This window comes from Artemia sp. Qi Xiang Cuo, chromosome 14 (assembly GCF_049724085.1).
Source record: "Artemia sp. Qi Xiang Cuo chromosome 14, ASM4972408v1, whole genome shotgun sequence".
Lineage (NCBI taxonomy): Eukaryota > Metazoa > Arthropoda > Branchiopoda > Anostraca > Artemiidae > Artemia > Artemia sp. Qi Xiang Cuo.
In genome coordinates this window covers 14,031,347-14,043,470 of record NC_142807.1, presented here as the reverse complement: position 1 = coordinate 14,043,470, position 12,124 = coordinate 14,031,347, and the positions used below count along the sequence as shown (strand labels likewise).

Sequence of the window (12,124 nt, the reverse complement as noted above, 5' to 3'; positions counted from 1 at the left end):
ACACATAGCAGCTTTAACACAAAGAGAAACTTTTTTTAATTTATCTAAAAATATCAATGAATTATTGTTCTGTCTGCAACGTATTATATTTCATCCATCCTTCTGAATAACAACGTACCATCCGGTAAATCTTATATCAAACTAATTCTAGGGAAAAAACTATCAGATTTATTTAAAAGAAAAATTTATATTTCAAGACATTTAGATTTCCTACAAATTCCATTATGATAAGACAAAGGTGATTTTTATTATTTTAGGAAAATTTTTCAATTACGCTAATTAATAGTATATGTTGCTTCTACAATTTTACATTTCCTTCTTTCTCTTTTAATGAATGACCTCCCATTTCTAGTCCCAAATTTGCTGCCCTTAACTAGATTTGTGCTTGCCCTTAATCCCTTAACTTGACACAGATACTTTTCCAAAATTTCTACTAAAATTCATAATATTCGTTAATTTGCTAAATCGATAAGTTTATGCCAGAAGCCCTCAATTTCATCATTACTCCTTAACTCACGCAATTAGGCTCAAAAACATTTATCACATTTCTCAAGTCTTCATTGCTTAGATACCTCAATATTTTTTCAGCACATATATATGGTAACTTGGCATAGCCGTTGAGGCTTCTATTGGCCGACTCAAGTAACTCATTCCTTTTCATACCCTTTCTGAAGTTACGCTTTAGCATGCTAGCATATAATGGAAACTCTATTTCGTATTTTAATGTGTTTGATACTTCCATTACATTTTCATTCCTCATGTATGCTGCTAAAGACCTTTCTCCTTTTGAAAAAATGTCATAAAAAGATATAGTGGAATTAACAATTTTCTTTCTTTTCATGTTGGCTAGTTCTACCTCACATCGATCCCAAAAATCCCCTTCATCCTCATAAAAATCAATATAGCCGATAAGATCCAAATAGCTCTTTATAAAACTCATTTCTTCATGATAAATTTCATTTCTTTGACATAAATATAAATTTGCTGCTTTCATTTTTATTATGTGGTATATAATATGCATATTAGTCTTCATCTTCTCGAAATGGTTAAAATGATATATATAATCATGTATATAATCTGTTATCATATCAAGAACTAACTTACTACTGTCACACATGATATTTATGTCAGATCCATATTCCAGAAGAATTTTAGCAGATTGCTCACTCGGGAATAAACAAGCAATATGAAGAGCTGTTCTCCCAGATTTGTCTCTAGAGTTAACTCGAGCACCGTGTTCTAGCAATATTTTCAGAGTATGGAAGTGTCCTTTAGTTGCAGCTTTATGAAGTGGAGTTTCATCCTAATCTGTTCTAGCATTGACATCAGCTCCATTTTTCAAAAGATAATCAACAATTCGTGATTCCCTCCGGAATAAACAAGCAATATGAAGAGCTGTTCCCCCATATTTGTCTCTAGAGTTAACTCTAGCACCGTGTTTTAGCAATAATTTCAGAGTATGGAAGTTTCCTCCAGTAGCAGCTTTATGAAGTGGAGTTTCATCCTCATTTGTTCTTGCATTGACATCAGCTCCATTTTTCAAAAGATAATCAACAATTCGTGATTCACTCGGGAATAAACAAGCAATATGAAGAGCTGTTCTCCCAGATTTGTCTCTAGAGTTAACTCTAGCACCGTGTTCTAGCAATATTTTCAGACTATGGAAGTGTCCTGTAGTAGCAGCTTTATGAAGTGGAGTTTCATCCTTATCTGTTCTTGCATTGACATCAGCTCCATTTTTCAAAAGATAATCAACAATTCGTGATTCCCTCCGGAATAAACAAGCAATATGAAGAGCTGTTCCCCCATATTTGTCTCTAGAGTTAACTCTAGCACCGTGTTCTAGCAATAATTTCAGAGTATGGAAGTGTCTTCCAAAAGCAGCTTTATGAAGTGGAGTTTCATCCTCATCTGTTCTTGCATTGACATCAGCTCCATTTTTCAAAAGATAATCAACAATTCGTGATTCACTCGGAAATAAACAAGCAATATGAAGAGCTGTTCTCCCATATTTGTCTCTAGAGTTAACTCTAGCACCGTGTTCTAGCAATAATTTCAGAGTATGGAAGTTTCCTCCAGTAGCAGCTTTATGAAGTGGAGTTTCATCCTCATATGTTCTTGCATTGACATCAGATCCATTTTTCAAAAGATAATCAACAATTCGTGATTCACTCGGGAATAAACAAGCAATATGAAGAGCTGTTGTCCCATATTCGTCTCTAGAGTTAACTCTAGCACCGTGTTTTAGCAATAATTTCAGAGTATGGAAGTTTCCTCCAGTAGCAGCTTTATGAAGTGGAGTTTCATCCTCATCTGTTCTTACATTAACATCAGCTCCATTTTTCAAAAGATAATCAATAATTTGCGGGCATCCATATGAAGCTGCTATATGAATTACACTGAACCCGTTACGGTGTCTTAAAGAAACATCAGCTCCATGCTTACAGAGTAATTCTGTGATTTTAAAATCGTCATTTCTTACTGCTGCATAAAGTGGAGTTTCACCATCAATGTCTTTTGCATCGATCCTAGCACCTTTATCTAAAACCATCTTAACAACTTCTATATCACCCATTTGAATTGCCAAATGAAGTGGTGAGGTGTAAATTGTAGAAGGCATTCCGTTTTCAAAGTTAACTTTACAGTCGTGATGTAAAAGTAATTTAGCAATAGCTATATGCTTGTTTATCAAAGCTTCACAAAGTAATACGTATCCATCTGACCATTCTTTTGAGTAAGACAGCCCATAAGAGTAGATCAATTCCTTAGCTCTTTCTAGGTCTCCATCACAAACTGCATCACTTAAACTAGTGCTTACTACCTGCTTGGCTAATTTTTTCCTTTTCCTACTTAATTTCCTATTTAAAACTCCATCAAATGACATTTTATGTTCTTTTCTTTCTGTAAGCTCAATGCACATAAAAAACTTTCTCAAATCTGTACAATATATTGGGAAGATGACGTCATAACTTTTGTACGCCTATGATGTGTATGCCCTCTTATATGATTTTAAATTAAAATTACGTCATTTTATTTGCAAGTAATGGATTACACCACAGTATTATATCATACTACTTGTATTGATTGTCAAATGTGTCACCTGAATTTTTGTGACCTTTTACACCTATTCACAGAGAGTGAGTAGCCTCTTATTAGCGTCTGGAAAAAACGTGTTATGCAACTCTGTTAGCTACTTGGCAGCTAAGTTAGTAAGGTGCTTGGAAAAACCCTTTTACATAACTTTGCTATTAACTCGACTGTCAAATTAGTAAGATGGGAAAAAACCCTATTACATAGCTTGGCTAGTAACTTGGCTGTCAAAAACGTGAAATGGTTAGAAAACCCTGTGACATAACTTGGCTAATACCTTGGCTGTTAGACTAGTAAGATGTTTGGAAAAACCCTATTACTCAACTTGGCTAGTAACTTTTAACCACGTTATTCTCCCCAAACGGGATATTTTTTTTTTCTTTCTTTTCCACAGATAGCTTGGCACTGGAACATCGTAGATAGTTATTCAATGGTTCATTTTAAAGGAAATTAATTGGGTTAAAAATCTATAGTAACTAAAATAAATTATTTCTAAAAGAGAATAAATTTTCCCCCAAAAAAACGCATTTTTGATGTCTTTTCACACTGCAGTCTTTCAAAGATATTTGATTTTTGTATATAAATCAGAATCGTATACCAGCGGTAAGATTTGAACCCACGGGTCCGAAGAGACTGGTGGCTAACACCAGCCCCTTGGACCACTCGGCCAATCTGCCTCTCAAAACTAAATATATATGATTACAGTAAAGAACAAACTTCCAGCCCATAGTAACTAAAATAAGATTATAATTTAAGACTCAAACAAGTAATTTGTTTGCTTTGGTATTATCTACCTAGTTTATTTAATCATAAACCGGGTTGTAGCGGTAGCTAGCAACCTTGGAAGAGACGATCACGTCCAATGTTAAGAAATATAAAAACCCGTAACTCCTAAAAAAGATTCAGAGAAACAAAAAGTACACCATTAGAACCACCTTGTCCAAAACTCCTGTATAGGAAACTTTTTATCCCTTGGCTTGAACAGCAAGGGAAATATATTGGCTTGAAAATCAAGAAAAGTGGCAATTACCGCAACATTCTGCCTAAACGGCATATTTTTTTTTCTTTCTTTTGCAAAGATAGCTTGGCACTGGAACATCGTAGAGAGTCGTTCAATGGTTCAATTTATATTACACTAAAAGACGATCAAGGGAATAACATACCCCTGCATACATTGGACTTAGTTAGCTACTTAATTGCTTGAGATTTTTCTCTTAGTATTTCAAAGAAGAAAAAGCCGTAAGCTTTTTCCTGTTTGTAATGATATAGCATATCCGGGTTGCAGCGGTATCTAGCAACCTAGTAAGAGACGATCACGTCCAATTTTAAGAAATATAAAAACCCATAGCTCCTAAAAAAAAGGGTCAGATCAAAAGAAACAAAGAAACAAAAAGTATACCATTAGAACCGCCTTGTCCGAAACCCCTATGTAGGATACTTTCTGTCCCTTGGATTGAACAGCAAGGGAAATAAATTGGCTTGAAAAGCAAGAAAAGTGGCAGCTACTACAAAATTCTGCCTAAACGGGATATTTTTATTTCTTTTCCACAGATAGCTTGGCACTGGAACATCGTAGAGATTTGTTCAATGGCTCATTTTAGAGGAAATTAATTGTGTTAAAAATCTTTTGCAACTAAAATAAATTATTTCTAAAAGAGAATAAATTTTTCCACTAAAAACTGCATTTTTGATGTCTTTTCTTACTGCAGTCTTATCAAAGAAGTTTGATTTTTGTACATAAATCATAATCGTATACCAGCGGTAAGATTTGACCCCACGCCTCCTAACAGAAAGGTGGCTAACACCAGTGCCTTGGACCACTCGGCCACGATGCCTCTCATAACGAATATATGTGAATCCGGAATAAGAGACAATCAGTCCTATGCTAAAAAATATTATTACATTAAACGACGATCATTGGAAAAATTAACCGTGACATACGTTGGAATTAGTTAGCTACTTGATTGTTTGAGGCCCATTATTTACTATTTCAAGAAAGTTTGTAATCTGGTTATTTTTAATGGTTAATGGTTTTCCGGGTTGTTATAATAAAGAAAGACCTCTTGCCTATACTAAATTTTATGCGCGACTTAATTATAGTATAGGTTAGTAATCCGGGTTGAAGCGGTAGCTAGAAACCTAGTAAGAGACGATCACGTCCAATGTTAAGAAATATTAGACCGTCATCAGTAGTAAAACTAAACTAAATTATCTAAGCACATTTCAAGATTACAAATTACATAATTCCCACCCCCCAGGAGTTATTTTATCGGTTTTACATCTATGACGCATAAAACATTGAAAAATCAACATAACAAAGTATAATACACCCATTGCAATGAGTCTATCTACTAGGTTTAAGATAACTCTAAAACCAATTTACCGAAATCCACATTTATATTGAATAATACAGATCCTTTATATAATACAAACAGAAAAAACTTATTTTCCAAGTTGTTCTAGGTGGAAAACAGTAATCCTTCTATGTACGTCTTCGACCATGTTGATTCTAATGGTATACTTTTCATTTTAATTTAACGCCATTTTCGAGGGTCTTAGGCTTTTTTTGAAATCATCATAAATTTTTTTCGCGATGAATTTTTACTTTTTAAGTTACGAGAATAAAAAAGATAATTTTATACTTGCTTTTTTATGTTACGAGATTACTCTAAACAATAGATACCATTCCTGGATCAGTGTCAGAAGGCAATTTTTCTCATTAGGGAGTTTGTTTAAAAACGTATTTTTTCAATTTTCAGTTATCTTGGGGTTAGTTTGCCTTTTACTAGGTTTTCTTAACAAATTTTTTAGCTTTTTGGTACTATTGGCTGCGGCTCACCATTTACAAGGTTGCAGGCAAAGCTGTAACAGTGATTTAGAATTTGCTCTTTACTAAAATGGTTCAAAATGTATTTTTGTTCAAACGAATTGTGCTTTTTAATTATTGTAAATTGTCATTTTTTTGTCATCCTATGGGCTGTTTTACGTGCTATATATAATTGACGATACAGATTAGGGAATCATTGCTATGAAACTGGTATTATTTTATATTAGCTAAATTTAATCAGGTTTAGTGGTGATTTGTGGTGAAAAAATGAGTACTTCAACTTGTAAAATTAGTTTGGGAGGGACATTACGCAAAGAACTTGTTCTGAGAATATATAATAAAGCCTTTTGAAAAGTATTGCTTGATGTTGGGGTATGCAAAAGGCCGTAAAGTAAAGTTGTGGGTGAAAAGGATGAGTACTTCAACTTGTAGAATTTGTTTAGGAAGGACATTACGTAAAGAACTTGTTCTGAAAAGATATAATGAAGCCTTTTGAAAAGTATTTCTTGGTGTTGGGCTTTGCAAAAAAGTCGTAAAGTAAAGGTGTGGGTGAAAAGGATGAGTATTTCAACTTGTAAAATTGGTTTAGGAGGGAAATTACTTAAAGAACTTATTCTGAAAAAATATAATAAAGCCTAATGAAAAGTATTGTATGATGTTAGGGTGTGCAAAAAGCAGTAAGGTCATGTTGTGGTGAAAAAGATGAGTACTTCAAGTTGTAAAATTGGTTTAGAAAGGACATTATGTAAAGAATGTGTTTTGAAAGATATAATAAAGCCTTTTGAAAAGTATTGCTTGGTGTTGGGGTGTGCAAAAAGTCATAAAGTAAAGTTGTGGTGAAAAAGATGAGTACTTCAACTTGTAAAATTGGTTTAGGAAGAAAAGCACTTTTTCTGAAAAAATATAATAAAGCCTTTTTAAAAGTATTGCTTGGTGTTGGGGTGTTCAAAAAGTCGTAAAGTTGTGGGTGAAAAGGATGAGTACTTCAACTTGTAAAATTGGTTCAGGAAGGACATTACGTAAAGAACTTGTTCTGAAAAGGTATAATAAAGCCTTTTGAGACGTATTGATTGATTTTGAGGTATGCAAAATGTCGTAAAGTAAAGTTGTGGTGAAAAAGATGAGTACTTCAACTAGTAAAATTGGTTTAGGAAGGACATTATGTAAAGAACTTGTTCTGAAAGATATAATAAAGCCTTTTGAAAAGTATTGCTTGGTGTTGGGGTGTTCAAAAGGTCTTAAAGTAAAGTTGTGGGTGGAAAGGATGAGAACTTCAACTTGTAAAATATGTTTATGAGGGTATTAAGAAAAGAACTTTTTCTGAAAAAATATAATAAAGACTTTTAAAAAGTATTGATTGGTGTTGGGGTGGGCAAAAAAGTCATAAAGTAAAGTTTTGGGTGAAAAAGATGAGTACTTCAAGTTGTAATATTGGTTTACGAAGGACATTAAGTAAATAACTTGTTCTGAAAAGAAATAATAAAACCTTTTGAAAAGTATTGCTTGATGTTGGGGTATATAAAAAGTCGTAAAGTAAAGTTGTGGTGTAAAAGATGAGTACTTCAACTTGTAAAATTGGTGTAGAAAGGACATTATGTAAAGAACTTGTGCTGAAAGATATAATAAAGAATTTTAAAGAGTATTGCTTGGTGTTGGGATGTGCAAAAAGTTGTAAAGTAAAGTTGTGGGTGAAAAGGATGATTACTTCAACTTGTAAAATAGGTTTTAGTAGGGATATTAAGAAAAGAACTTGTTCTGAAAAGATATAATAAAGCCTTTTGAAAAGTATTGCTTGATGTTAGGGTGGGCAAAAAAGTCATAAAGTAAAGTTTTGGGTGAAAAAGATGAGTACTTCAAGTTGTAATATTGGTTTACGAAGGACATTAAGTAAATAACTTGTTCTGAAAAGAAATAATAAAACCTTTTTAAAAGTATTGCTTGGTGTTGGGGTATGCAAAAAGTCGTAAAGTAAAGTTGTGGAGAAAAGTATGAGTACTTCAAGTTATAAAATTGGTTTAGGATGGACATTACGTAAATAACTTGTTCTGAAAATATATAATAAAGCCTTTTGAAAAGTATTGCTTTATGTTTGTGTGTTCAAAAAGTGTTAAAGTAAAGTTGTGGGTGAAAAGTATGAATACATCAAGTTTTAAAATTTTTTTAGGAAGTAAACTAAGAAAAGAACTTGTTCTGAAAATATATAATTAATCCTTTTGAAAGGTATTTCTAGATGTTGGTGTTTGCAAAAAGTCGTAAAGTAAAGTTGGGGGTGAAAAAAATGCGTAATTAAACTTTTAAAATTGGTTCAGGACGGACATTACGTAAAGAACTTGTTCTGAAAATATATAATAAAGCCTTTTAAAAAGTATTGCTTGATTTTGGGGTGTGCAAAAAGCTGTAAAGTAAAGTTGTGGTGAAAAAGATGAGAACTTCAAGTTGTAAAATTGGTTTAGGAAGGAAATTACGTAAAGAACTTCTTCTGAAAGATATAATAAAGCCTTTTGAAAAGTATTGCTTGATGTTGGGGTATGCAATAAGTCGTAATGTAAAGTTGTGGTGAAAAAGATGAGTACTTCAACTTCTAAAATTGGTTTAGGAGGGACATTATGCAAAGAATTTGTTCTCAGAATATATAATAAAGCCTTTTGAAAAGTATTGCTTGGTGTTGGGGTGTGCAAAAAGTCATAAAGTAAAGTTTTTGTGAAAAATATGAGTACTTCAACTTGTAAAATTAGTTTAGGAAGGACATTACATAAAGAACTCGTTCTGAAAAGATATAATAAAGCCTTTTGAAAAGTATTGCTTGATGCTGGGGTATGCGAAAAGTCGTAAAGTAAAGTTGTGGGTGAAAAGGATGAGTACTTCAACTTGTAAAATAAGTTTAGGAGGGAAATTAAGAAAAGAACTTTTTCTGAAACGATTTAATAAAACGTTTTGAAAAGTATTGCTTGGTGTTGGGGTGTGCAAAAAAGTCGTAAAGTAAAGTTGTGGGTGAAAAGTATGTAAAGTTGTGGTGAAAAAGATGAGTACTTCAACTTCTAAAATTGGTTTAGGAGGGACATTATGCAAAAAATTTGTTCTCAGAATATATAATAAAGCCTTTTGAAAAGTATTGCTTGGTGTTAGGGTGTGCAAAAAGTCATAAAGTAAAGTTGTTGTGAAAAAGATGAGTACTTCAACTTGTAAAATTAGTTTAGGAAGGACATTACATAAAGAACTCGTTCTGAAAAGATATAATAAAGCCTTTTGAAAAGTATTGCTTGATGCTGGGGTATGCTAAAAGTAGTAAAGTAAAGTTGTGGGTGAAAAGGATGAGTACTTCAACTTGTAAAATAGGTTTAGGAGGGAAATTAAGAAAAGAACTTGTTCTGAAACGATTTAAAAAAACGTTTTGAAAAGTATTGCTTGGTGTTGGGATGTGCAAAAAAGTCGTAAAGTAAAGTTGTGGGTGAAAAGAATGAGTACTTCTACTTGTAAAATTGGTTTAGGAGGGACATTCCGTAAAGAACTTGTTCTGAAAAAATATAATAAAGCCTTTCGAAAAGTATTGTATGATGTTAGGGTGTGCAAAAAGCTGTAAGATCATGTTGTGGTGAAAAAGATGAATACATCAAGTTGTAAAATTGGTTTAGGAAGGACATTATGTAAAGAACTTGTTCTGATAAGATATAATAAAGCCTTTTGAAAAGTATTGCTTGATCTTGGGGTATGCGAAAAGTCGTAAAGTAAAGTTCTGGTGAAAAAGATGAGTACTTCAACTTGTAAAATTGGTTTAGGAGGGACATTAAGAAAAGAACTTGTTCTGAAAAGATTTAATAAAACGTTTTGAAAAGTATTGCTTGGTGTTGGGGTGTGCAAAAAAGTCGTAAAGTAAAGTTGTGGGTGAAAAGTATGTAAAGTTGTGGTGAAAAAGATGAGTACTTCAACTTCTAAAATTGGTTTAGGAGGGACATTATGCAAAAAATTTGTTCTCAGAATATATAATAAAGCCTTTTGAAAAGTATTGCTTGGTGTTAGGGTGTGTAAAAAGTCATAAAGTAAAGTTGTGGTGAAAAAAATGAGTAATTCAAGTTGTAAAATTGGTTTAGGAAGGACATTACATAAAGAACTTGTTCTGAAAGATATAATAAAGCCTTTTGAAAAGTATTGCTTGATGCTGGGGTATGCGAAAAGTCGTAAAGTAAAGTTGTGGTGAAAAAGATGAGTACTTCAACTTGTAAAATTGGTTTAAGAGGGAAATTAAGAAAAGAACTTGTTCTGAAACGATTTAAAAAAACGTTTTGAAAAGTATTGCTTGGTGTTGGGATGTGCAAAAAAGTCGTAAAGTAAAGTTGTGGGTGAAAAGAATGAATACTTCAACTTGTAAAATTGGTTTAGGAGGGACATTCCGTAAAGAACTTGTTCTGAAAAAATATAATAAAGCCTTTCGAAAAGTATTGTATGATGTTAGGGTGTGCAAAAAGCTGTAAGATCATGTTGTGGTGAAAAAGATGAATACTTCAAGTTGTAAAATTGGTTTAGGAAGGACATTATGTAAAGAACTTGTTCTGTAAGATATAATAAAGCCTTTTGAAAAGTATTACTTGGTGTTGGGGTTTGCAAAAAGTCATAAAGTAAAGTTGTTGTGAAAAAGATGAGTACTTCAACTTGTAAAATTGGTTTAGGAGGGACATTAAGAAAAGAACTTTTCTGAAAAGATATAATAAAGCCTTTTGAAAAGTATTGCTTGGTGTTGGGGTTTGCGAAAAGTCATAAAGTAAAGATATGGGTGAAAAGGATGAGTGTTTCAACTTGTGAAATTGGTTTAGGAAGGACATTACGTAAAGAACTTGTTCTGAAAAGATATAATAAAGTCTTTTGAAAAGTATTGCTTGATGTTGGGGTATATAAAAAGTCGTAAAGTAAAGTTGTGGTGTAAAAGATGAGTACTTCAACTTGTAAAATTGGTTTAGGAAGGACATTATGTAAAGAACTTGTGCTGAAAGATATAATAAAGTCTTTTAAAGAGTATTGCTTGGTGTTGGGGTGTGCAAAAAGTCGTAAAGTAAAGTTGTGGGTGAAAAGGATGAGTACTTCAACTTGTAAAATAGGTTTTAGTAGGGATATTAAGAAAAGAACTTGCTCTGAAAAGAAATAATAAAGCCTTTTTAAAAGTATTGCGTGGTGTTGGGGTGGGCAAAAAAGTCATAAAGTAAAGTTTTGGGTGAAAAAGATGAGTACTTCAAGTTGTAGTATTTGTTTACGAAGGACATTACGTAAATAACTTGTTCTGAAAAGATATAATAAAACCTTTTGAAAAGTATTGCTTGATGTTGGGGTATGCAAAAAGTCGTAAAGCAAAGTTGTGGTGAAAAGGATGAGTACTTCAACTTGTAAAATTGGTTGAGTAGGGACATTACGTAAAGAAATTGTTCTGAAAAGATATAATAAAGCCTTTTGAAAAGTATTGCTTGATGTTGGGGTGTGCAAAAAGTCGTAAAGTAAGGTTTTGGGTGAAAAAGATGAGTACTTCAACTTGTAATATTGGTTTAGGAAGGACATTACGTAAATAACTTGTTCTGAAAAGATATAATAAAGCCTTTTGAAAAGTATTGCATGATGTTAGGGTTTGCAAAAAGTTGTAAGATAAAGTTGTGGTGAAAAAGATGAGTACTTCAAGTTGTAAAATTGGTTTAGGAACGATATTATGTAAGGAACTTGTTCTGAAAGATATAATAAAGCTTTTTTGAAAAGTATTGTTTGATGTTGGAGTATGCAAAAAGTCGTAAAGCAAAGTTGTGGTGAAAAGGATGAGTACTTCAACTTGTAAAATTGGTTGAGTAGGGACATTACGTAAATAACTTGTTCTGAAAAGATATAATAAAGCCTTTTGAAAAGTATTGCATGATGTTAGGGTTTGCAAAAAGTTGTAAGGTAAAGTTGTGGGTGAAAAAGATGAGTACTTCAAGTTGTAAAATTGGTTTAAGAGGGACATCAGGTAAATAACTTGTTCTGAAAAGATATAATAAAGCCTTTTGAAAAGTATTGCTTTGTGTTAGGGCGTGCAAAAAGTCTTAAAGTAAAGTTGTGTGTGAAACGGATGAGTACTTCAACTTGTAAAATTGGTTGAGTAGGGACATTACGTAAATAACTTGTTCTGAAAAGATATAATAAAGCCTTTTGAAAAGTATTGCATGATGTTAGGGTTTGCAAAAAGTTGTAAGATAA

At 32.6% G+C, this 12,124-nt stretch overlaps 1 protein-coding gene across 1 annotated transcript; it reads right to left on the bottom strand.

Annotated features, from left to right (window-relative positions):
- Nucleotides 1-508: 508 nt before the first annotated feature.
- On the bottom strand, nt 509-1,303 carry LOC148944176 (uncharacterized; the record flags this gene model as incomplete). The annotated part of the gene is made up of 1 exon (XM_089099852.1): nt 509-1,303. A coding segment is annotated over one exon (795 nt), but the record flags the coding sequence as incomplete, so codon positions are not given.
- Between the last annotated feature and the right edge of the window lie 10,821 nt (nt 1,304-12,124).